We start from the raw sequence: 26,415 nt of genomic DNA on the forward strand, positions 1-26,415 counted from the left end.
CTCCAAGAAAACATTAATAAATGGAGAGTAGAATTGGGCATTTACAGCACAATGTATTAAAGAATTTGGAAAAAACATTATAGGTTTAAATAGAGGATGTTTACAAAATGTTATTTAAACAGGCAGGAATAAGCTCTACTAGCTTATAGTGAGTGAACTCTCAAATAAAATATACATTGTACAATTAGTGGTTTTTATGGAGTGCAAAAAACATGTGCCTAATATATGGTAAGATTTCATGGTCATTAAAACAGATGTGAATACTTTATGACTGTAAGAGCCCATAAGACATTCCAGAATCGAGTACTGTAAGGGGCAACATCAGGATTGCAGTTTTTTATTTTTATAAACTATTGGTAATTAGTTAAACATGTAACCTCTCACCTCAAGCCCCTACTTCACCCCATTTGCCCAGCACCAGCCCACGACTTCAAGAAATGGATGTCCTATTCTTTTACGATACAGTAAAGCATAAACAATTTACATAAAACACGGGCCTCTAAGCAATCTGAAAGCATGTCAAGGTTCAGCACTTCAAGGAGTGAGGACAGCCCTGGGCAAGCAGTGCATGGTGGTAAAGTGGGAGAAGCATGCTACCAAACCATGGGTCTGGAGAAAGAAGGCCAAATACTTTATGGCTTTCTATTGGCCATATTGAATTTATCTCCATGCCCTGGCTTCAACTCACATATTTTGTGTGTAGGCACGCAGGGATTGCATCCAACCTCAGAGCACGTACAGCCAGTCTGGGTGCTGCTTTGCTTTAATGTTGTTTTTTGCTATAAAGAGAATGAGAGAGGCACTTGGATTGGCTTTGAAAGCTTTAGTACTCATGTCAGACTGTAAACAAGGGTCTGGCCTTGCAGACATGCGTACTTCAACCCTCAAATCCTAACAGTCACTGACTGCCACAACAATGAGGGACCATGCTGACTACATAACACGGTCTTTCAGCAGCTTGGCCAAGCAGAACTAAAATGTCAAAAGAAAGGTACAAATGGCAATACAAATAAAGTGAACATGCAAATAAATAATTAAAGTTTTTGTTGTGAGTGGCAGCCTGCCATGGGGTGGGAGGGCAATGCTCAAATGCCTGCTCGAAGAAACCACCACTGTTGAGGGAAACAACTATACCCACAATAAGCACAGAGGCAGATGTCTGGTAGGACAAAAGCAGAGTACTTCAACAACCAGACAGTGGACCCACAGTAATTGTCTTGGTGTCCTGTTCTCTGGACTTTCAAGTGTGCCCCAAGGTTCATATGTAAAGCTAGAGCCAGATGTCTGGTAGGACAAAATTAGAGTCCTTAGACATAAGATAGTAAATCCACAGGAATTGTCTTGGTATCCTCTGCTCTCCCCTTTCAAGTGCTCCCCAATGCTTTTAAGTAAACACAGCAGACCTATCAAGCAGGATTTGACACTGCAGTATCAAAAGGGATGACCATAGCCCCACCCTGATATTCTGTGGCGATCAGAGAAGTCATCTCTGCCCACTTAGGGCAGCCTATTGTATACTCTTGGGTGGCATTTCACACCTACTCATGGGTAATTACTGGCTTGGAGAGGCTCGAAAGCTAATGCAAATAAGCCTTCAGGAACTCCAGGCAGGGAAAGGGTAACTTTATAAAAGTAACTTTTCCTTAATATTCATTAAAAAAATAATTGTATCATTGATTTGGATTTTTAATAACAAATAAAAATATTTTTTGATTACGTTTCTAGCTGGTCCCAGTAGGGTTTCCATCTGTACTCTGGGTTTTAACCTAGGACAGCTACACCTACCACAGTGAAAATAGATTTTGGATGTTAGTCATATGTCCATGCACCCTGCCTTGTGACCTATTAATATTTAGAAGGGATATTTTGAACTATCAAAAACGTTTATTGTGACAGGTCAAATTACAGTTTTTACACTGCTACAGTTCGGATACAATGGTAGGCCTGAAGCCATGGTTGCACTGTCACTGTAGTGAATGGCACAACCGGTGCTGCAGTCAACTAGTGTCTTTTAACTTTCAGGCCCTAGGTACACTTTGTACAATATACTCGAGGCTTATAGGAAAGTTTAATGTGCAAATTATGAGCATGCCAATTCAAACATGGCTAGCAGAGGTAAAGTGCACAGAGTTCTGCATCAAGTAAACACAGAGTCCAGCAAAAGGCAACAAGTCCGTGCTGACCACACAGAAAAGGCAGATTTCCTACACCCTGGCATTATTCTCCCCCATAGCACCACATAAATAACCAAGAACACAACAAAACCAACCCCATAATGCAATTATCTCCCCGGCCACCACAAACACAATGTATTCACTTATCACCACTGCGTTACCACACCGAGCCACTCTACCACGAACCACTCTACCGCAACAACATCACAGTGCTGTCACTTAAGAGAACTACTGTACCATCCACTATCACTACTAAACCCAACCACTGTGCTACCATATCCCACCAATGCATTAGACGCCCCATGATGGCACTATCATCATCACACCATTCACCAACAAACTGCCCTAACACACCACCACCCCTCACCAATATATTTCCTGGTCAGAGCATCCTATTGCCCTACCACTCCAAACTCACTCTATAATTTCCACATTGCACCACAAACGCACATTGCAGATGTGCCACAGTTCATTTAATAGCAAAGACAACGACTCAACAATAAAATACCAGAACATCATAGTAACCCAACAGCACTACAATCTAAGACACCACACATCTATAACTCAACACCAAAACAACAACAAAAACCCAAATAATGCAACACGATATCCACACAACAATACAACACAGCCATACCACACCAAGAGATGTCCTTTCAGGCTCAGATTACTGGAGTTGCATCTAATTACTTTTTTAACTTAAAATTATTGAAAACAGTTGTCCCTTTTTTATCCCAGAACCTTCATGCTGAAGTCTGCCTCTGCCTGCTGCCTCACATCAATTCACTTCCACAGTATTCTTTATCTGGGGTTTTCTGATTCTTCTTCAAAGGAGGTTGCAGTGAGTGCAAAATCTTATGGTCTGGTTAGACTATGAACTAAAACAAATTATTCTGTTAGTCAGGCAAGAAGACATTTCTAACCATTGTTAGGCATCATTGTCACTCTCAGATGCTAACATTTTATAATTTGGCGTGTGCAACATTCTCTTCTGCTTCTTGTGTTTGCCCCTCCCCTGGAGAATGGTTCAAGTACTTGTGACTTTCCACCCACTTCCATAATCGGGTGCTACTTTTTTCTTTCTATGCAGGCACTAAACTAAAGACTTGTTCTTTTCCAGCAGTCTCCCTCCTGTGTTGCTTCAGGTCCCCACTCACCACCCTTCATGTTGCTTCTCCTGAGGTGCTACTTGACCCCCTCCCATTGTCCTTGTTGTTGCTTGCCCCACCAATGTCTGTGTTGTTGGTTGCCTCCTCCTGCTGTCTGTGTTGTTGCCTGCCTCCTCCCTCTGTGTGTGTTGTTGTTTGTCCCCACCTATGGCCTATGCTGTTGCTCCTGCTTCCAGCCCCCTCCTACCCACCCATTGTCCAAGTTGTTGCCTGCTCCCGTCCTCTCTCCATGTTGTTCTTCTCCTTCCCGCTTCCTCCTACACCACCCTCTGTTTGTGTTGTAGTTCTCCCTCCTTCCCAACCCATTGTCTGTGTAGTTTCTCTATCTGCCCATCCAGCACTCTTCTCCCTCCATATTGTGTCCAACGTGCACCCCGCAATAAACAAAAGAGGTGTTATGATGCGGCCAGCGCAGGCAGCATCAAAGCACTTTTTTCCTCCACACACTCTACTCCTGTTGCGCCCCATATGCCCTCCCTCCATGTAGACACCCACCGCCTGTAAAATAAAAAAAGGCACTGTTGCACAGCCACCGTTGGCATCATCATATTTTTTTTTTGTGTGCTCTAACTCCCAAAAGCTGCTTTCCGGACCAAATTTTAGGTGACCAGATCTGTGGTTCCTGCTTTACCTTTTTATCATCAACAGATCTGGAATAGTCTTTGTTGTAAATGGCCCTTTTTGCAGGGTCACTTCCAAATATTGTGCCTTCCTCCTCCTACTTTTTGCTGAATTTGTTTTTGTTGGCCTTAGGACTCTTTGCACTTTACCACTCCTAGCCAGTGCTAAAGAGCCTGTGCTCTCTCCCTAAAACATATACCCAATTGGCATATTTAATTTACTTATAAGTCCCTAGTAAAGTGGTACTATAAGTGTCCAGGCCCTGTAAATGTAATTCTACTAGGGGGCCTGCAGCACTGGTTGTGCAACCCACTTAAGTAGTCTTCTTAACCTGCATCATTGCTGCCATTGTAGAGCCTGCAGGCAATTTCAACTGTCATTTTGACCTGGCAAGATAAACGTTTCGCCATGCCCAAATCTTACTTTTAATACACAGAAGTCGCCTCAGATGCGAGGGACTGTGGTGAGGGCTAGGTCAGCGGAGCGGAGCTGGTGGGTTGCGGTGTAGAAGCTGAGTTGTCTGTTGAGGTACGCTGGTCTGGTGTTGTGGAGTAACTTGTGTGCGTGGAAGGGGAGCTTGAAGGTTATCCTCTTGTTGACAGGGAGCCAGTGCAGGTCTCTCAGGTGGAGTGTGATGTGGCTGCGGCGAGGGATGTCGAGGATCACGAGTGGCGAGGCGTTCTGGATGTGTTGAAGCTGTTTCAGGAGTTTGACCGAGGCTCCTGCGTAGAGGGCATTTCCATAGTCCAGCCTGCTGCTGATGAGGGCCTGGGTGACCGTTCTTCTCATTTCGGTGGGGATCCATTTGTAGATCTTGCGGAGTATATGGAGGGTTATGAAGCAGGAGGAAGAGACAGTGTTGACCTGCTTAGTCATGGACAGGGTGGAGTCGAGGATGACCCCTAGGTTGCGTGCATGGTCGGTGGGTGTTGGAGCTTTTCCCAGTGCGGTCGGCCACTAGGAGTCGTCCCAGGCCGAGGGGGTGTATCCGAGGATGAGGGCCTCCTTCTTGTCCGAGTTCAGCTTCAGTCGGCAGCTCCTCCTCATCCATTCGGCGACGGCCTTCATTCCTTCGTGGAGGTTGGTTTTGGTGGTGTGGGGATCCTTGGTGAGGGAGAGGATCAGCTGGGTGTCATCGGCTTAAGAGATGACATTGAGGTCGTGAAGTCGGGCGACGTGGGCGAGCGGTGCAGGTACCTGCCACTTCCTCTTTCATGTACAGAACAAACAGAGAATGTAGTTATATTGTGTGCAAACATGGAACCAGAATCCACTAAACAAATTTCTCAGATAAGGATGTGAGTCAAATGAGATTTTCCACAACACAGCCTTTTAACAGGATTCACTGACCTGGAGAGTCCAGGACTATCCAGGATCCTGCCAGTGTGCAGGACTAAAGATAAGCACCCGGCTCTCCCACATCTGTGTGGCCCACAGTACCGCCCACAAGACCAAGTCCCACCAAGGCACCCGCAGGAGCAATGCAAACCAGAGAGGTAGCTTGGGTGCACTTGTGGTCCCACAAACCACCCGGCATGGTAAGGGGTCACAAAGCTATTATCAGTGGAGCCAGTGACATACCAGGAATACATGTCTTTTTTAAAAGGTTTAGAAAGACTATCTGAAAATGAAATAGGTATGTATGTCAGTTATAGTGAGAATATGTTTGTGAATTCTAAGAATAACTGGCTATCTGGACTAATGATTTTCAGATTTTAAGGGTTGAGAATTAAAAATTGTTTTGGTAAATCCATTTCTTTTAGATTGCATGAGAAAAAGCCAGCAAGACAGCAAATAGTTAAGTTGTAACTTAACAAATGCAAACTCCTGGAGACAGACCCACCTCCACGAAAGCCACAATCATTCATAATATGAAATTAGTTACCATGTAGCAACTATTTCAAAAAAACATCTCTTTGACATAGAGCTTTAGCTAAATGTAGGACAGCCATTCTATAAAATGCTACCAAATGGAAACTACTTTAAATAATATGCAGTTTTACCTGGAAACAACAACTTGCCCTAGAGTTTGAGCCACGCTATGAAATGAGCGACACTATGAAAAGCCCAAACTCCTCTACTGTGAAAAACACATGCAGTACTTAAAAATTACTTCTTTCTGTGGAGCATGACCACATTCTCTAAATGCTCACACTATTCAGATTTTTATGCAAAAATGGTGTTGCAAATCAGTGGCCAGTGGAGACTGTGCCAATGGTCAGTAAAGAGGGGAACAAATCAACTAGTTCTTCATTTGGTACCACACTCTAGTTGACTACTTTGAGAATTGGTCAAGGTAGCTTAAAACACACACAGACACCCCCATAACACCTGCTCCCTGACACACTCTTGGGGGCTAATTGATGAGAGGCTTGCGTCACCTGACTGTTACTTTTTTTGACTTTTTGAAAGCGCAAGCCTCTCAATCATATCTACTTAGCATGGCTTTGCATGTCCTCATAGATATGGATTAAGACAAAGTAGTGCAAGCCTTACTCTGCATCAAGGAGGCATTCCATGGGCGTTTCAGTGGGTTTTCCCATGGATTTTGACGCATGCTGCAGAATGCAGCGCACATGGAAAGAGGAAAGTGCGTCTCTGGAATGATTTTGTGCAGGGAGTTGCCTCTTCCTGCAAAAAAACAAATGCTGCAAGCAATGCTGACACCTTTGCACCATGGTGAAAAAGTGCCTACGTCGGCAATAGGCAGCAAATTGTGCGCCTGCGCAGGGGGAAAAGACAGAAATTGCAGCGCTGCCCCACGCCAATTCCCCATAAATAAGCCCAAGAAGCCAGTAGAAATACAGCACTTACAGAGGAGAATGTGATTTCTGATGAGAGTCCGATGAGATGTGTAGTGCCAGGAACTTTCTGGGTGTTTGCGTTGCTCTCAGAAACATTTACAGGGTGTGCCTGTCACAATGCTGTTTTCCTTGTTTTCAATAGATGATAATGGAGATTTAGAAATCTTGGTCTGAACCTTTTTTTCTTTGTGTTCATACATGCACCACTCACTGCCAGCATGCTGTGCCAGAATCATTTTAGAATTAGGAAGAGATTTATCAAGGTTTTGTGTGTCACACAAGGGGGTGCAAGGGTGACGCAAAACCTTAGTGAAAATTATCAAGGCACGCAAAGCCACCTCGCGTGGGCCCTCATAGCTTGATGTATCTGCAGTAACACAAGACAGCTCAAATCACTGACTTGTGTTACTCTGCAGCAGGGAAGCATTCCATGAGTTCAGTGTGGGTGTTTCCACTAATCCACTCATTGATTTTGGCGCATTTCCAGATTTACCATTAGTGATAGCCCTGGGAATGAGTCAAACTGCTACGCATCCAGAGGTGAGGTGTGGTGTAATGAGGAGAAATCTCTTTATTTCTCCTCGTTTTTTAGGTCTCGCGCCTAGCGTTGCAGTGCGCAGCACTGCTTGTGCAGCGCAAGACCTCTTGTAGGGGGTTCTGAAAGCTGACCACACGCTCTTGCGTGTGGTTTTGCTTTCGCCAGCTGCCATTGGCTTTAGCGTGTTTAAAAAAAAAATAAGGCACGCAATTGGGCAAAGGCGGGTGCATGTCCTGTCTTTGCTCCGCCCAGTCCCATCGGTGTCTAGAACGTGCATCAGCGTGGCACAGACGTCAGGCTCCCTCGTCCCCGCTCCTTTGTGGTGAGCAAGCACAACTAGTTTCGATTTCCGCTCTGGTTTGCTTTTTTCACATGCTTTTTTTCTTGTTTTTCACGTATCTCGAGAAACAACATAACAAAAAAAACACATCTGAAGAATGCTGAGCTGTTCACACCTTTGTAGTCCAGGAGCGACGAAGAATTGTAGAGCACTACTATTGCTAACAGTGTTACACAAGGATAAAATGCAGAAGTACTATTGCGACATCCAGTAAGGAACGTGCTTAAAATCATGCACACGCTTTGATGCTGGTTTCCGTGAGCACTGCCTGTGTGGACGTTTAGGTGTGCGCTTAACACAGACACAGGATATGTCAGTTATACTTATGTACATGAGCTTTCGTATACATTACTGTACAGTCAGCGAAGTTAAGTCTGCAGTTATGGAGTCACGGCTGAAATCAACGGCCAATAGGAAATGACTCCCTTAGTTACTAAGAACCTACTTGTTTGTCTGAGCTAGTAGTCCTTGTGGCAGGAGAGAAGGGTGGGGAGGTTTGGGATGCAGGATGGAGGTGGAGGGCGGGCTCGCACGGTGCCACGTGGCTGTGCTCCAGACTCATAAACAACTGTCACATGGTGCCTCCAGACCTGCAGAGCCAGTGTTTGCAAAAACAGCAACCCCCTTGAAAGTACCCTCTCTTCCGGTCACCAAGCGAGGCTGCCGTCATCCGGAAACAGAGCCATGGCCATGAATTGTGCTCCCCGGTGCCCTCCCTGTCCAGACTCTTCGTGTTTTCTCCCAGACGTGTGCTTCTCTCTCTCTCTCAAATTCCGCACTATCTGGCAGGGGAAAGCTTATCTGCTTAGATATTGGCAAGCCGAGCCCTATTCACAGCTGCTTTCCTTGCTTGTAGTAATATTTTCTGTGCACGTGCTGCCCTTTTCTTGTTTACTGCATTTTACGAAGCGCTCAGGTCTGTACACAGAAAAGCTTTAAGGAAACTCTGACAAGCGATCAGAAACAAACCAAAGAGCGCTGAATCGAGTGTCACACGGGGATGGATGGAGAAACTGACGAATGGTATTGTACCCAAACATTGCCTTCAAATTGAAAAAAGTAATTCGAGCAGAAGTGAAAATACTTGTTTTGCAAAGAAATGACATAAAAGCTGGCTTAAGGAGCAGTGAGCGCAGTACCCCAAAGGAAAAGACAGGGAGGGCACATGGGTTGGCACACGCTACCTACACCAAGGGGCAAAACGTATGGAAAAAAAGGGCCAAAAGGCAAACCCCCCACCCCCTGGTAGTGGCAGACTCACCCTCTTCCTACTCCACAGCATAGGATACCCACCCCACCATGCCCATATCTCACTCAGAGGAGCCCCTCACTCAAAGCATAAAAGCACCAGCGAGGCTGTGGACTTTGTGTCAGCACAGAAGCATGTTGCAGGCAGACCTTGCAAACACTCGCATGCAGGCCTGAATCTTCTCCAAAATATACCATTCTTTCAATACAATTCTTATTTTGAGACTTCGACTCCATTCACATTAATGTGTTTTATTGTGAAGTTGGAACATGCCGTGTTTCCCAAAATCTTGGAGGTGTGTCTGGGTGTATGTGTAACTCTTTTGGAAATTTAGGTTATTTTCAATCTGATTTTTTGGAGGGGGAGTGGGTGTTAAATGTAGTTATATTTATATTACTTTTTTTCTGTTGTTCTAATGAACTAAATCCAATATACCCCACATTTTTAAAAATATATTTGCCTTTCTTCACAGGCCCGGCAATTCCCGTAGGGGTAGATGTGCAAGTTGAAAGTTTGGACAGTATTTCTGAAGTGGATATGGTAAGTTCCCCTGCCCTTTCACTTTGTAAAACATTGAACACAGCTGAGTGCATAGTTTCGTGCAATAAAGTGTTATCCTATGCTTGCAATGTACACAACCCAAGTTTGCGTTCCCCTTCGCAGGAATCTTTTTTGTCAATATTCTGACTATATTAAACCTTTGTTTTCTTTTTCATCCAGACGGAATAATGTGAAATTAATGGAAACTGTTTTCTGTATTTTTCCCCCATTGGGCTCTCTGATTCATACATGACTGAAGATAGGGCCTAACTTGCTATAGTTTTTCCATTATCTAAGTACGACAAATGAGAGATTGGAACGTCAACTGTCTGTTTACAAAGGAAATTTCCATGCTCATAACAGTCCTACACCAGAAATCTGGAGCGTTGTACACTTGCTTGTTATACAATATTTACACATTTTCAAGAGCGTAATTTATTGATGAGTGTCAGTGTGTGCACGTACACGTGTGTGTGTGTGTGCGCAACTGACTCACTCGCACATTTTCGCTCACATTTTACAAGTGGACCATCCCAAGGGTGTGTGGGACGAGTGAACAGGGAAATTTCCATACAAATGTGATAAACTCTCAATCAGGTATACTATTGTGCTTATGACCAATTTTTTAAAGTGCTGTCCCCAGATATATAATATGTAAACCACAACTGATGACGAGGACAGTGCTGAAGAAGCGCCAGTTGCTCAAATTTCCTCATGGGTCGTAACTGGAAGACAGAAAATCTTGCAGAAAATAGTTTTATTAACAGACGAAGGTTTTCGAACTGTAGTTAAATAATTTGTCTTATTTTCTAACCCGAAGTTATCATATTTTAGGCAATATATTAAATGCACAACCTTAAGGGTATGAAAGAAGCCTTTTTTAGTAAGTCCCATGCATTTAAGTCTGCTCTGTTATGCCTGTTTGGCTATGGAAGTTTAGTAAACATCTTGCATGGGTATAAATTACAAACAGACATTGGATTAAGTTAGGACTAATATAACTTATGAATACTTAAGACATCAGGTCTTTTGCGACCTCAGAGGAAAATGTACCCCATAAAGTTCCTCTGTTAATGTAACAGGGAAATACCAGGCAGGGGTGGCTGCACTGCAATTGCGGGCAAGGGTCGCCCTACTGGCTCAGAGCCAGCAGGTGAAAAATAAAACAATATACTATAATCGCTTTGTTTTTCTTTTGCCGGCTTTGAGCCAGCGTGTGCAGGGAGTGGTGGGACCGGGGCCATGGAAGGGAGGAGGAGGAGGACTGGTTTGTGCACTCATAAGGCCGCATATGTGTTTAGCTGGCTGTCTCAGGCCAGCCAAACACGCATGTGCACATAGGTTTCTCCAACTGGGCTGTATTGAACAGCTGGGTTGGAGATACAGCACAGACGCCTGTTCCTGAGCGGAGTATCAAAGCTGCCCGCTCAGGCCAATCTCTGTGCTGCTTCATTGCATGAAAGTAGCACAGGGATTGCACAGGGAGTCTCTGCTGCTGCCCTGTGTCTGCTGGGACCAGGAAGCAGCAGATCACCAAGTGCAAGGAGCGATGCGGCCGGCAGCTTCAGGTAAGTGTTGTTTTTTTATTATTACCCCTGAGCTCCCTCTCACGCGCACCCCCTTGTCCCCTCCACCCTTCTCACCATCTCTTAATTTTGTCGGCCGCCACTGATACCAGGGCTGGAGTTGATGATTCCAGGTAGTGTTTCCCTGTGAAATAACAAGGATCACAAGTCAAACTCCCTGGAATGAGGAATAATTCTTAGAACCCAGAATTAAGGGGCCCTTTCGGGCAGGTTTTCCCCAATTCTGGCAAGTTGTCTTGTGAGTTAGCGATGATGAGACCTTTTTGGTTCCTGATGGACTCCATAGAATTATGAAGTGTTCAGATGTTGTGGATAGAGTTCATGTTTAGAACGTTGAATTCGCAATTACACATACAGGAATAAAGATGTGTAATACTAATCTGCGTGTTTGGCGTCTCATTTATGAGTAACCAGGCTGGGGAGGACGCTACAGAGCTGGGGTCACAGAGGGAGTCTTCAGAGTAGAGAGACTGGATCTCTCTTAAAGAAGCATTGTCTGTTTCCAGCGTGCTGCTGGAGAGGGCAAATGATGGTTTGGCTTAGCCGCAGCCCACAGTACCTGCTTCCCTCCCAGCCACAGATTTTCCAATTGCAGATCCACTGAAATCAATCTGTTGTTATGGAATCCAGAAATTTGGAGTCTAAATACCAGGCCACTCAGTGTTTCAGAGCTGTTGGAGGAGTATGCCTCAGGGGGAATACAGCTCCTGGCAACTCGTAATGGAGGCCTAAAACTCTTAAAGCTGTATTAAGCAATGTAAAATGGGATTTATTTCAAAGCGTTTGTACAGACTTAAATCAACCTTAAAACGTATTTCGTTCTTTTAAAATAGTCACGAGGCAGTCATTTCTGACTTTAAAAATGTTCAAGGCCATTTTAAAGACCAGCCTTCGTTAATCAGGGCTAGTTTTATGTCAGTTGTACAACAGGAAAACATTCTAGTAAATCTGGGTTAAACCACCAGTTTTCATGTTTCACTTACCTGGCTTATATCACCAATTACCTCTACTTTCTTCTCTTGTCCTTCTGCTTCTAAACTTAAACTGGAGTTTTTACAACCTCATTTTTTAATTGCATTTCTTCATCCTATCAGGTCTCAATATAAATTTGTATGTTGTCTTCTATGTGGTACTTTTACGAATAAATGGAACTGTTAATAGTTATGGTTTGATAGGAGAGCATTTTGAATTAAACATGTTCCACCATTGGTAGGTTTTGAAATGACTGCTGCTTTAACTGAAATGGTTGAGTTGGCAGTCTGGTTTGGTAGTTCTTTTTGTGTCAGAACCCAGTAGGTATGGTGAAGTCAGAGGGTTCAGATTCTTTGGGCATTATCAGTTACAACGTTGCACTTCAGTAAGCTATGCTTAATTCACGTAAAGAAACATTCAAACAGTTCAGAAGGGGCAGAAACAGGACCTCAATTATATTAGCAAACATTAGCATTTGATCAGCACCATGTGAATCTCCTGGGCGGTGTAGCTTCAGCAAAAAAAGAGCCCCTCAGGCCCTTTGCTATACTGAAGATGGGGGTTGACCATACCTCGAGAAATGGTTTTTACTGGATTTACTGTAAATGGACAATGAATGTTGACGGAATGCTGATCTGAGGTGAGAATGAGGAAGCTGATATTTATAAGCGCAAAATTTCTATGACTTCAGGGGAAGACTAAGATCAAATAAACAGTAAAACACAATAATCTGAGCTGCAGATTCAAGAGCAGATGCAAACAGATTTGGCTGCTGTCTTGCTTGTTCTAGGCATGTGTAGCGTTGCGGCTAGCAGAAATGAAGACACGACACTGGATAGGGTACAACTTCTTTATTTCTGCCTGGGGCTCGGATCATCACATTCTATGTCTTCACCCTATCACTGCCAATCCCTATCAGCCTACTTGCTCACCAAGCTTCTCCCCTTCCTTCCCCTGGCTCCATCCGGGAGCACGATTCCCAGCCAGGGTCCTAGTGCCCCAATACTCGATTGCTCTATTACAACATTACATCATGGCCCACGCTGCATGGTTGTCATCTTTGTGCCCCATCCCGACCAGAATTATGACTAGTGATATTGAAGAAGGAGATGAGAGGATTAATATTGTTGAACTTCAGCCACATGTCTCAAGTTCCTTCCCTGGTAACTATAGGTCAATAATCACACAAACTCACCAGCTCAATGGGGTGTGAAGAAGGCTTTCTTTGCCCAGTTGTGCATTCAATAGCATTTCACTAGTGGTGGGAGGACACAAGGAAATACACATTATGAGCTTTTTTCTTAATTAGAAAAAAGGAGAAGAACTACATAGAAGCCAAAACAGGTAGCAGTCTATAGAATCAGTTACTAGTTGCAATGTATTTCACTGATGAGTGAGACATTCCAACAGCTGGACTAATACACTCAAATAATTTGTTTTGCTTTGTCACTGGAACAAATCAGTGATATCAGACAAAAATGTGATTAATTTAATTTCTACCTTCAATATTCCAATAGGGTTCTGGAACCACGGTTGAAAACAGCTGACCGGTATTAGGATAGATCATATGTTAAGAAAAGCGAGTTGAAATATATTGAGATAAGAATTAAAGTAGAAATAATTAAAAATACTCACTTGAACTTATATATTAATCATATAATATACTATCACAAATATATTAACTCCTTACAATAAAAAAGAAAAGGGGGAAGAGGGATAAAGGAATGGGAAAATAAATAATTATACATAACAAATGTGAAGCAGCCAAATAAAAACTGTTAGTGTAAACCGTAGTGCTGACTAAAACATGAACTTTTCCAAACAGAAAGGCAAATTAATGACAGAGAGCTGTAGTATTTACAGGGGTTTGAGAACTTCTTCCAATTTTTGTGTTCATCTGAAAAGGGCTATCTAGTGTAAGTAAGAAGTAAGGTGATAAAGGACAATGTTGATTTGCTTTTGAAGTCTACTGAATGGTGAATTACAAACACTGTCTAGTCTATGATTGTTGCATCTTTCAATTACTAGTTGTTTGTTAGAAGACAATAGCCAATGGAAATTAATGTATTATTGTATTATTAAGTAATTCAGAAAATCCTTAATCAGCCAAGCTTCCTAAAATATGCTTGTGGGTGTGAAGGGAAAATTAACTTTAAACATTATAATGATTTAAACGCCTATCTTTTCCCAAAAAGAGAGAATATTTAGGCATAACAATAATATAAGTCTATAAAAAGAGGGACAAGGGGCGATAGAGGGTCCAACATAAACGCCCCCAATGGTACAGGTTCAGTTAAAGGTATGCAGTTCCTAAAAAAGGGAAAGGAATGGTCTGGAGCACATGAGGTATCAGGTTAAGGGATCCGATCCATCAGGAGCAAGAGCCCTCAAACACCCCAAGGGGCGTCATGCTTCATCATAGGGCGGCTCCTCGGGGTGCTCTTTGCCGGAGTTTTTTGCTGTTGCCAATTTGAAGAGTGAGATCCAGTGTAAGTGTGCTGAAGTGAGTAGACTGCTGTGAAGTGAATTTAAAATGAGCTAAAGTCAATCCAGAAATGAATTCAATGTTTGGATTGCTCTGTTACAATAAAAACAAGTGATGGCTAGGAATGGATATAATGGTCCAGGTTGACTTTAAGATCAAGTGGAGGTCGACAAGTTGCTTGCCATTCTTATGTCAAAAAAATGATCACAAGAATTCTTCTGGTCCGGAAAAAGGTGAAGCCGATACTACTCAAGGGTAGGTTGGTCAAAGGTATGTGTTCTTTCTAAAGCAGTACCTTACCCTAATCACACAAAGTATGTAGTATACCTCACGACAAACAGTAAATAAACCGACCGCCAATGAGATGGGATATGCCACCAGTCGGTAGCGGAGTGCGCTCAATTGCGTCAGACCGCTGTTAGTTAGGGACGCTACTAGTGTATGCGACCTACCCATATCTCTGCTACTGCTGGTGTAGTGATCTTAGAGCCAATGTGGACCATTATAGGCATTCCTGGCCATCACTTGTTTTTATTGTAACAGTGTGATCCAAGCATTAAATTAATTTTTGGGATTGACTTTAGTACATTTTAAATTCACTTCACAGCATTCTACTCTTTTTCTTACACTGCACCTCACTCTTCACAATGACGACAGCAAAAGAACTCTGGCAAAGAGCCCCTGTGCGGGTCCCACCGGGCAGTGGAGCCTCAACCCAACAAGGAGCTGCCTGGTGATGAAGCATGACACCTCTTTGGGTGTGTGAGGTCTGTTGCTCCTAATGGATCAGATCCCATGACCTGATATCTCAGGTGCTCCATAAGAATAACATATGCATTAAATCACTTTCACAAGACCAACAAGTGTTATTTTTAGCTTTGGAAGCTTCACAATTGAAATTGCACTTCTGTGGATCCTTTTATGGCTGAAGAAATAAGATTTCAGAAAACGAAGCTTTGCCTGCAGAAATCTACGGATATGGTCATAGACAGGGCAGGACTGGCTACCGGGTAGTTTGGAATGCTGCTGAGCTGGGGGCTGATTTCGTTCATGGAGACCTGCGTGTGCTAAACGAAATTCATTTTGCTTTAAATATTTCGAAGCACACGCAGGTCGCCATGAACTAAATCAGCCCCCACTGCAGTGAAATCAGCCCCCAGCTTGGCAGCATTCCAAACTGCCCGGTAATCAGTCCGGCCCTGGTCATAGATATATAAAATCCAGCACAATTGTTGCCAGTATTTCTCAGCACCTTTTTGTTTATTTGCCAGAGGGTACCTTCTCACCACGGAGCAGAGATTAGAAGATATTTTCGTTTTTCCCAAACGTTTTACTGCACCTGAGACTGTACATTCCATTATCACTGAAAATCTATATTTATTGTACTACACAAGAGTGCACCAGGAATACAGGTTACAACGCAAAGCCTCAATATGGGAATAAGAAATAAGAAATAGAATGTATATATGCCTGAGTGTGTGAGACTTAGAGAGACTCGTTCAGGAAGTTGGTAGTTTGAGAACAATATGCACGTTTTCAACCTACATTGTTATACATTTGCATTTGTAAATGATAGTTGGATCATTCATGATATTACATATACATTTCTGTGATATTGCATGTGTGAAATAATATATAAAAAGCTGATGGTGGGACTTAGAGTGGGTGGTAAGATTAAGTTACTACTCTTAACTGTTTTCTTTCATGAATTTTGAGAGCCCAATCCTTTAGCTTCAATGGACAGAAGCCACACTGGGGGGTGATATCCCCCATTGGGAATACACCTCCATAGCCTCAAGTAGTAAAATTAGTCCAGCCAGCAATCAATTGTAATAATTGCCATAAACATTACAATACATAAATAACCCCGCTAGTATAAGTTTAATGCTCACAAACATAATTGAGCATTAATGACCACAGGCAGCTATGACCATTACTGGCCCCCAATAGTTTGTATTAATGAACAGAATCAGTAAGGAACTTTAATGGGAGAAACATGCAGAAATAGCCCTAGTCACCAAGGAATTGTAATGTCCCTTTGAATTAATAATCATTAATGTCCCCAGGTGGTAATAAACAAACAAAATTACTCCCCTCTGCCTTCAATGAATAAATTATATCAATGTCAGGAGAGAAATGTTTTGGAACATTCGGTAAAAGGGAAAAGGATTTGACTAAAAGGCTGTGACTTGTATAACAGAAAATGAAATGGTGTTTAAAGATCAAAATGTCCATGTGGCAAATTATATGTAAGCCAAACACCATAGAATATAAGAATTCTGATTAACATCAGAACCAGAAATGAAAAGGGAGAATGTCAAGGCATTATTGTGAGCAAAAACCTGATGTTTCTCAGCTTCAATTTCTGGTCTTCAAGGTGTTGACACAGATATTGTGAGAAGGAGATTGTAAACAGAAACGGTTGTAACAGGAAGCGTTGTGGACCAATCATGTCTAAACACTTTACCCAAAAGCATTACATGAACATTGGTCACTAAAAACTATTTCTTTAATAGCTTGTTACTATGACAATATGATATGGTCAAAGAGTAAGTAAGGAAGCAATGCTGAGTAAAATCCTAAAGGAAGGTTACCACATGATTGCAGAAAATTACATGATTGGCAATGGTGGCACACAATGAGGATAGGAATTTATGTGTATTGCTTGGATTCATAAGGAGAATGTGAGATTGTTTCTTTTCACTATGTTGATTATTCAACTCTGCATTGATGATATATTTGTTCTGCATTAACACAGAAACATTAATATATATATATATGTTTATCTTAGAGGATCTAATAATGCTCTTGAGGAAGGGATCAGCATAGAGGTGTTGCAAAAAATAAGCATTTGAGGCTTCATAAAGTTAACAGAAGTTTCTATACCTGACCTGACTACAACTGGTGTCGGCGTACAGGGCACTGAAGGGTGATGTACTGGTAGCTATGCGGCAGGGCTCCGTAGTTGCTGGAAGCAAGGAAGTGGGGGGTGCAAAATAACTACACTTTGAGTTACAAACGTGCATCAGCTTTAAAGATGACTTTACATTTTGTTTTCATCTTGTGCTGTGCGATCAAAGCCAAGGTCAAATATCAGTTTAGTCTTCCAACAAATTCCTGCTTATTCCTTTAACATGGAGACTCAGGTTTTCCTTCTCTTACTGAACAGTGTGAGGATTTTGTAGCGCGAATTATGAGGCATCTTACTGGTGTGAAAGGAAAGGCTGCAGTATGTTTCTTCTAACAAACAAAATTTAAATACCTGTAAATGACCTTTCCAAATATTTCAAAATAAATAAAAAGGAAAGTACAAATGAAAAACATGTGTCTAATTCTGAAGGGTGAAGGAAACAAAGATTTAAATAAGATCAAAACAAATCACTTTACTTTGTGATGCGCAAATGACAAATATTCAATTGCTGATTTAGTGGTCATCTCAAACTAAAAAGATAGTGTCTGTATATGACACAGGGTCAAGGCTGATTTGCATATGGCCATGTCTGAACTGGGGTGGCGTGGAGTGCAAAAAAACGATGGATTAAGGTACTGGGGTGAATGTATGACATTGTTCTGCATTTTGTCCATCAACTGTGGTTTTTGCATTTGTCACCCCAAGTGGGATGGGTATTCTCAGACGTGAATCCCATGCCCTCCACACCACTGGAGTCACGCTATCCTGGCTGAAGACGACTGATAGCCAGAAACCGGTCCTAGGATGCTTGATTCCGGTCCAGGAAAGACATGGCTTGGCAGTTCGGGCTGGACTGTTCCCATGAGGCACAGGGTCAAGGCTGATTTGCATATGGCCATGTCTGAACTGGGGTGGTGTGGAGTGCAAGAAAACGATGGATTTAGGCCCAGATCTCTGTACTGGGGTGAATGTATGACATTGTTCTGCATTCTGTCCATCAACTGTTGTTTTTGCATTTGTCACCCCGAGTGGGATGGGTATGCCCAGACGTGAGTCCCATGCTCTCCACACCACTGGAGTCAAGCTATCCTGGCTGAAGACGGCTGATAGCCAGAAACCGGTCCTAGGATGCTTTATTCCGGTCCAGGAAAGACATGGCTTGGCAGTTCGGGCTGGACTGTTCCCATGAGGCACAGGGTCAAGGCTGATTTGCATATGGCCATGTCTGAACTGGGGTGGTGTGGAGTGCAAAAAACGATGGATTTGGGCCCAGATCTCTGTACTGGGGTGAATGTATGACATTGTTCTGCATTCTGTCCATCAACTGTTGTTTTTGCATTTGTCACCCCGAGTGGTATGGGTATGCTCAGACGTGAGTCCCATGCTCTCCACACCACTGGAGTCAAGCTATCCTGGCTGATGACGGCTGATAGCCAGAAACCGGTCCTAGGATGCTTGATTCCGGTCCAGGAAAGACATGGCTTGGCAGTTCGGGCTGGACTGTTCCCATGAGGCACAGGGTCAAGGCTGATTTGCATATGGCCATGTCTAAACTGGGGTGGTGTGGAGTGGAAAAAAAACGATGGATTTAGGCCCAGATCTCTGTACTGGGGTGAATGAATGACATTGTTCTGCATTCTGTCCATCATCTGTTGTTTTTGCACTTGAGAAAGGGATCAGCATAGAAGTGTTTCAAAATATAAGCATTTGAGGCTTCCTGAAGTTGACTGAAGTTTCTATACCTGACCTGACAACAACTGGTGTCGGCGTACAGGGCACTGAAGGGTGATGTACTGGTAGCTATGTGGCAGGGCTCCGTAGGTGCTGGAAGCAAGGAAGTGGGGGTGCCGCAGCACCCCCCCAAAATACCTACACTTTGAGTTACAAAAGTGCATCAGCTTTAAAGATGACTTTAAATTTTGTTTTCATCTTGTGCTGTGCGATCAAAGCCAAGGTCAAATATCAGTTTAGTCTTCCAACAAATTCCTGCTTATTCCTTTAACATGGAGACTCACGTGTTCCTTCTCTTACTGAACAGTGTGAGGATTTTGTAGCACGAATTATGAGACATCTTACTGGTGTGAAAGGAAAGGCTGCAGTATGTTTCTTCTAACAAACAAAATTTAAATACCTATAAATGAACTTTCCAAATATTTCAAAATAAAAAAAAAGGAAAGTACAAATGAAAAACATTTGTCTAATTCTGAAGGGTGAAGGAAACAAAGATTTAAATAAGATCAAAACAAATCACTTTACTTTGTGATGCGCAAATGACAAATATTCAATTGCCGATTTAGTGGTCATCTCAAACTAAAATGTAGTGTCTGTAAATGACAGTATATTACCACACTATACTTTATAATATATTTGTGACCGTGTGTTCCTAATTGAAATACCAATTACACACTACACCCCTAACAATCTCCGGCTGAATGGCTGTGGCTCATTTGAAAAACATGTTCTTTGTGTGATACTTGGATTTTTTCAGAATCCCTATGAGTTTAGTAATGTAACAGTGATGGCAGCACCCCAGTCTGAAATATTTTCCAGCACCACTGAAGGGCTCAATGTTGGGCTGATCCTGTCTGGGCAGCCTGTGGGAAAGGGATAAAGGGAGAGGCTCAGTGCCATGGGTTGCTGCTGAGCTGTGGCAGTAGACCCATAGCTCTGAGTGGATACTCAAGCCCATGCCCATGGATGGCATGGGCCATTTTCTGCTGTACCTCTTTGCTGGAGCTTTTTATGTTGCAAACCTCTTTAACAAAAAAGATATGAGGTTTTCAAGGCATGGGATAAAGAGGTCTCCGAGAATGAGGAGAGGGACCGACAAACTCTCCGGAGAGCTTGGTAATGGCTCACATGGAAGCCTGTATCTGGCAAGGCATTTTGCTAAAGAAAAGATGCCCTAAGAGAAGAGACTGAACTAAGAGAAAGTGACCTTACAAATAAATATGGCCCAAGAATGGGCTTAGTGGCTCCAAAAGTGAGACCCCTGGAGTGACAGTCAATGTTATCAAAATGTAAGGTTCACAATGTACATATAGCAACTAATTCCGGATTGTTGGAAAATGAGTTGTAAAATAAGCATGACCCCTTCTTTGAGATTCACAATGTATTCAAGAATTGATGAGGTGACATAGTTACAAAGTGAAAGATGTCTGTTTTTTTCTTATTTTTTTTATTAGAGGAGGTTGAAGTCGCAGATAAAATTTACATAGTAAACTAGATGATTCATACTTTTTCATACCTTTATTATCACTAATTACGTACTTTCTATCAAAAACAGGATATGAAGAGGAGGAATAGAATAGATAAAAGAGAAAAAAAATCATACACTTTAGAGTTCATTTTCTTGATTATTACTACCACTAACCATTATCGCTATTAGTGAAAAATTGGTCATTAGTCTAGCTTTCCAATGGCCCCAAATTAAGCGGCCTCTTTTCTTTCATTCCTCCCTTTGCAATGGTAAAGAGCCTGTTCAATATGAAAACTTGATATATAACATTTCCACCATTGTTGGGGGGAAGGTGGTTCAGGGCTCAGCCATTCAGCCAATAATGATGCCAAAATAGAGTTGATGGCAAATGCCCATGTCTGCATCTTGTCCTAATATAATCAGCTCAGTCCTGAGTGAAATGTGAATTCCAATCAGTGCACTAATGACTTCAGATATTCTCTTCCAATATCCATCTTGAACATTACATGAAGCAAACATATTTGCATCTGCACCTCCAAATTGAGAACAGTGAGAATTATCCCTGCAGCTCCTTCTCCATAGCTTAGCAGGAGAATAATACATATTGAATATCGTAATTCCGAATTTTAAGATTGGCACAAAGTAGCATTGAACCGCATAACTTTGGAGATTCTTCAGTGTGAACCTTTTCCGCACTTTTGTTTAATCTTGTAGAGAGCCCAAACAGCCACCATTTACGTAGGCAAAATGTGTCTCTTGAATACATAATAGATCTGGATTAAGAATTTTAAGCTCTTCCCTTAACATCAAACTTTTTCTTTTATCATTTAATCCCCTAATGTTGACTGAGATTATTCTAAATTTATCCAGACGGCCCATGTCTGATGTACCAACAGAGACCAATCTTGCATGTTAACAAAAAATATTTTCCTTTATCTTCCTTGATTTTTTTTCTACTGTTAGAGCCCCATTTTTTGTCTGCCACCTGCTACGTGACCCCTTCCTCATCCTTCCCCAACCATCCCCAACACAATAAACAACCAGCTAACTAGCCCTTCACCATACCGCTGCCCACTGTGGAACGAGCTTCCCCAGAACATCAGACAAATTGGCACCCTACTGGGTTTCAGAAAGAGCCTGAAAACATGGCTATTCGCCAAAGTCTAATCCCCATGACTTTATTTAATAGATCCGGTGGCTGTTCTACATGTCTTGACAGCTAGTGTATTGTAGTACCATCTGACTACTTCCTGTTTGGGCGCCAGGATACCCGTAGGGTGACAGTTGCGCGTTACAAATAATAAATACAATACAATACAATACTAACTCCAGTTGACTTAACACAGCACACTCACCCAAACGCCTCAAGGTTCTCCAAAGGAGAGGGGCTCCAAAAAAATAAGGAAAAACACTCCAACCACGTGCCAAAAAAAGGCTATAGTGTAGGTCGTGATGGTTGCATGCTCATTCGGCTGCATCAGACTAATACACAACAGTACAATGCATATCGGTCACAATGTTAACTTTAAATGAATAACTTTGGTTCTGTAATCTCAGCATCAGTTCCACATATCAGTGGGTGTAATAATTCTCTCTCTTTTATCACATAGAGTATAAAAATAGATTTTTGAGTTTCTCACTGCTTTCAAAGCTTGTTGGATTCAATAGAAAGGTCTTGCACCTCTTTTTGGGAATGGCTTTTTAATTTGTCACAATGGCACCTCTGCTCAACACTTACATGGCTGAAGTCAGGTCTAACAAAAAATGTGTGACCTTCAGCTTTTTTCTTTTTTTTGCATCAGAAGAAGCCTTTTAAAAAATTAACAGGCTCAGGGGTAAGCTTCTGAAAACATCAGCATTGCTCTAGGTTTCATTACTGGCTCTTTGTTCAGTCTGTTTGATTATTTCAGTGTCATCAGAAATTTATGAACCCTCTAAATTTGTCTTTCTCAATCCCTGTCCCACAATTGCGGGAAAGATGTTGTAAACAAAAGAATAACAAATGATCTCCTATTGCTCCCCCCACATCTTCCTCTATGCTTAAAAACCTAAGGTTATTTCCACATTGTCGATTTACCAAAGTCTTCCAATTTCCGATGGATGCCTTCAATTTGGGCAGTCTGTACCACAACCTGTTCATCAGTATGCATGTGACTGGATTGTATGTGCTCCTTGAAGATATAGAGCCATTATCAGAGTTGTCAGTATTGGTTTTAGCTGAAGTATTGGAAGACTGGTTTAATAATTAAATACATTGCTCACGTAAATCACACTGGGTATCTATGCTTCATAGCGGGGTTTGAACTACCCTGATTTTTAAAGAGCTGTACTGGCTTAGAGATCATGGGATCTGGCAGTGTATCCACAGAGCTACGTTCAGGTATGCCCCATCTTCTTTGATGGGAGCTGAGCTCTTATTTCTTTTCGACTGTGTGCAAAGTAAAAGTCTTGTGCTAACCAACCCCCTCCTACTTATGTGTTGGAGCCAGCTATCTCCCCCTTGCAAATATGAGCATCAGACTTAGAATTTATGCCAGAATTTAGCACTTGCCTAGTTGTAGTATTCATATCAATCCTTTTCTGCCTGGATGGTAAGATACATTTTCCACCACAACTAGTATCGTGTACCTGATGTTGCAGGCTGCACCTAGTTGGTTCTTTAGGAGGGTCCAGCAATGGTTGCTGAGAAGCCAGCGTGAAGGTCAACTCTATGAGGCGAGTTGTCAGGGGGTGGGGGAGGTGCAGATGACTGAAGTCTCTGCAGCTGGCAACACTGATGGTACAGCAGCTCCAAGCTCCAACGGAGTGTGGTTACAAACTAATGCTGTCTCACAATTATCGACATGGTGTTCAGATGGTTTAAAGTAAGAAATTATGCCAAGCAGATCACATGCCCAGCAGGTTCTTCATTCAAGGGACGAGACGGTGCAGTATACATCCTGCGACTATCTGACACTGAGACGGCTGATGCACTGGCTGCATCATTCCAGCCTCCTGTGTACCTGCTCTGTGATCTCTGCTTCCAGCCCAGTCAGTGTTGACAACCCCGATGGGCTTAGCCTGCCTTCTGATTTTTGGTGCCATCATGTCGAGTTCGATCATGCCCAATCTTCACCCTCAGGCTCCTACAGGCTGAGCCCTAAAGCAGCTTCTCTGCCTCTGAAAGCAAGGCACATACAGAAAACCCCAGTCACCAATTAACCTTATAGCCTTAGACACTACTCAGAATATTAGTATCACATATGCTTAGCTGCTGGTATTGATGGGCGGCTGATGCTCTGGACAAAATACAAATGGCAGCCGGCTAGCTTGGGGTGTAAGATGCTTGGGTGTAAGATGCTCGGTTAAGTGGAAGCTGTCTGTGAATATTGCCTGCAGGCATCATGTGGTCCAGCAGATCAAGGCACTTCTGCATGTTCACCCTGCAGAAGGTATGACAGAATATTCAATACTAAATATTTTGGGACCAAATGGATGTGGACTAAATATTGTGAAGCAAAATATCTTGAAGGGAAGTGCATATAGGTCAAGTACATACTTACAATTGATTAACCACACATACAAATCTTGTAGCACTCAAATTTATACAAACCCCTCAATTTGGACCCACATGAAACCGCAAGGCACGAACTCCTTCGCAATTATCTTCCCCCTGAACCTCTCCCCAAAAGCAAAAGGAAACTTTAAACATAATCTAATCAGACAATACCCTGACACACTATTCGCAGACACGTACCATTGCGCCGCCAAAGGGCAGATAAAGATGGATCTCATCTTTCACACGAAGAGCACGGATAACTGGAACACCACACTAAGAACGCAACTTTGCATCTCCAAAATGACGACCACCTCACACAGCTGCAAACTGACGACCTCTCTCCCTAACCACTCAACTAGGAATGGGAACACTTCAGTAACCATTTACTCAAATGGCACAATCTTGATACAGGCAAACAATGAGAACTTACAGGCCTTTGACTCCCTCTTCCCTACACTCCGAACTGCCCATCTCCACAATCTCCGACCTTCCTTGGACCAACTCCCTTCCTCGGACAACATGTCCCTCCAGATGGAGCAAACATTCACTCCCAGTCCCCGTGCACTCCCCGCTCGAGCCTCTACTCACTCCTGCGCCGCCGCGAAGCGCGTCCCCCTACCCTGCGCCAAACATCAAACCCAACCCCCCCCCCCCCCCCGTCACACCAGCAGGAACACCTGAGCCCTACACCGCTGGATCTGGCCTCCGACCTTTATGTCACACCTGTAGAATTCACGTCGCCTGATCACTATGCCACCCCTGCAGAAATCACAAGGCTGAATTCCTGTCAGGACCCTTGGCATCCCTCAGCGAGGGCTGAAAAGAGAGGCAGCAAAACAACACAAACAACAAGAGACACAAACAGCAAAAGACAACTTAACTCTGTCCGTCCCCCCTCACCACAAGAAGGCCCTAGCACAGCCTTCATCTCCCCAGCTTACAAGGTCAGTTAGAAATATTATTACTCGGCCTAAATGAAATCCTATCCAACCTCGATAAATCCTGAATACCCCAGCAACCCCGACCTATGTCGCCTACTCTGACCAACCTTAACCTTCCAAAACACCCGATAGGGGCCTCAACCACCCATGTGACCCGGTTACAGTATCCCACTAGAACTGACATAGAGACCTTGCTACTGAGTCACACAAGAACCAAAGCCCCGGCTTCCCAGACACGAAGTCTCCCAAGAAAGGAGGACGAGATGCAGACACGCAGACTTACTGGATCCATAGCTGCAATGTCTGAAGAAGAAGCAACAATTCTACCCTCCACATACAACTCACCCCCCACAGCCTCCCCAACTCTAAAATTCAAGTGATCACAGGCTTCAGAAGACACTACCCCCCACACAACCCCCCAGACCCCGCTCCTCCTCACCTCCATACCTAGGGCCCCTCCTGGAAACAATCTCAGCAAATCAGGGTCCTCCACCAACTCCTTGCTCATCAATTGCAGATCAGCCACTAAACATGCAACAGAATTAGCAGAAGCCATCCTCTCTCAAAACATAGACATTGCGTTTATCACGGAGACTTGGCTAAATGAGATCTCACCACCATGCTTAGATATGCTCGTGCCCCCTGGTTTTACTATCGTAAACAAAGATAGGAAAGATCAACGAGGTGGAGGTGTAGCTATCATTCAAAAGGATCACATCGACATCATGGAATACAACTCCTTTGAATGCCTTACTGTCAACATCAAAATTAAGGACAACAATCCAATACTCTGTCACCTTCTCTATCACCCTCCAGGTAACACTCCCACAATTGGGGAACACCTCTCCATCCTGATTTCACATTGCGCACTCAGAGACGCTAACAACCTAATCCTGGGTGATCTGAACCTACGATGGAACGAATCGAGCAACACGCTAATTCAAACCCTAAGCAATCTTCTATTTGACAATAATTATTCCAACATTGTACAGAGGAAACTCACAACAAAGGAGCAATCTTGGATGCCATCATCGCTCAGTGAGATGCAATCACAATTGACTGCATTCTACCTGTGAACTGGTCGGATCACCACATGATCCTATTCCACATCAACCAAAAAGTGCTATTCTGGCCGCCCACACAAGACGCACCCAAATGGTCTAAAAATCTCACCAAGATTCCACTGGACATCATTAAAGAGAGGCTAAGCTCGCTCCTCCCCAGCGGCAATGAGCTTCTCTCCACAACAGATCTCACCTCGCTCTACAATGCGAACATGGGGGTCCTGCTGGATCAACTAGCACTCTTGAGGGAAAAAAAAGCAGAGCCATTGTCCAGATCATGGTTT

At 43.1% G+C, this 26,415-nt stretch overlaps 1 protein-coding gene across 1 annotated transcript in view; it reads left to right on the plus strand.

Moving 5' to 3' along the window:
- The window catches only part of LOC147707821 (gamma-aminobutyric acid receptor subunit rho-1-like), a 477,030-nt gene that overhangs the window by 296,986 nt on the left and 153,629 nt on the right, over positions 1-26,415 (plus strand). The window contains exon 4 of the mRNA XM_086925248.1: positions 9,368-9,435. Coding sequence (XP_086781374.1) covers positions 9,368-9,435 — 68 coding nt within the window. The remainder of the gene's footprint in view (positions 1-9,367; positions 9,436-26,415) is intronic.

Source organism: Lissotriton vulgaris, chromosome 6 (genome assembly GCF_964263255.1).
Source record: "Lissotriton vulgaris chromosome 6, aLisVul1.2, whole genome shotgun sequence".
In the NCBI taxonomy this organism is placed as follows: domain Eukaryota; kingdom Metazoa; phylum Chordata; class Amphibia; order Caudata; family Salamandridae; genus Lissotriton; species Lissotriton vulgaris.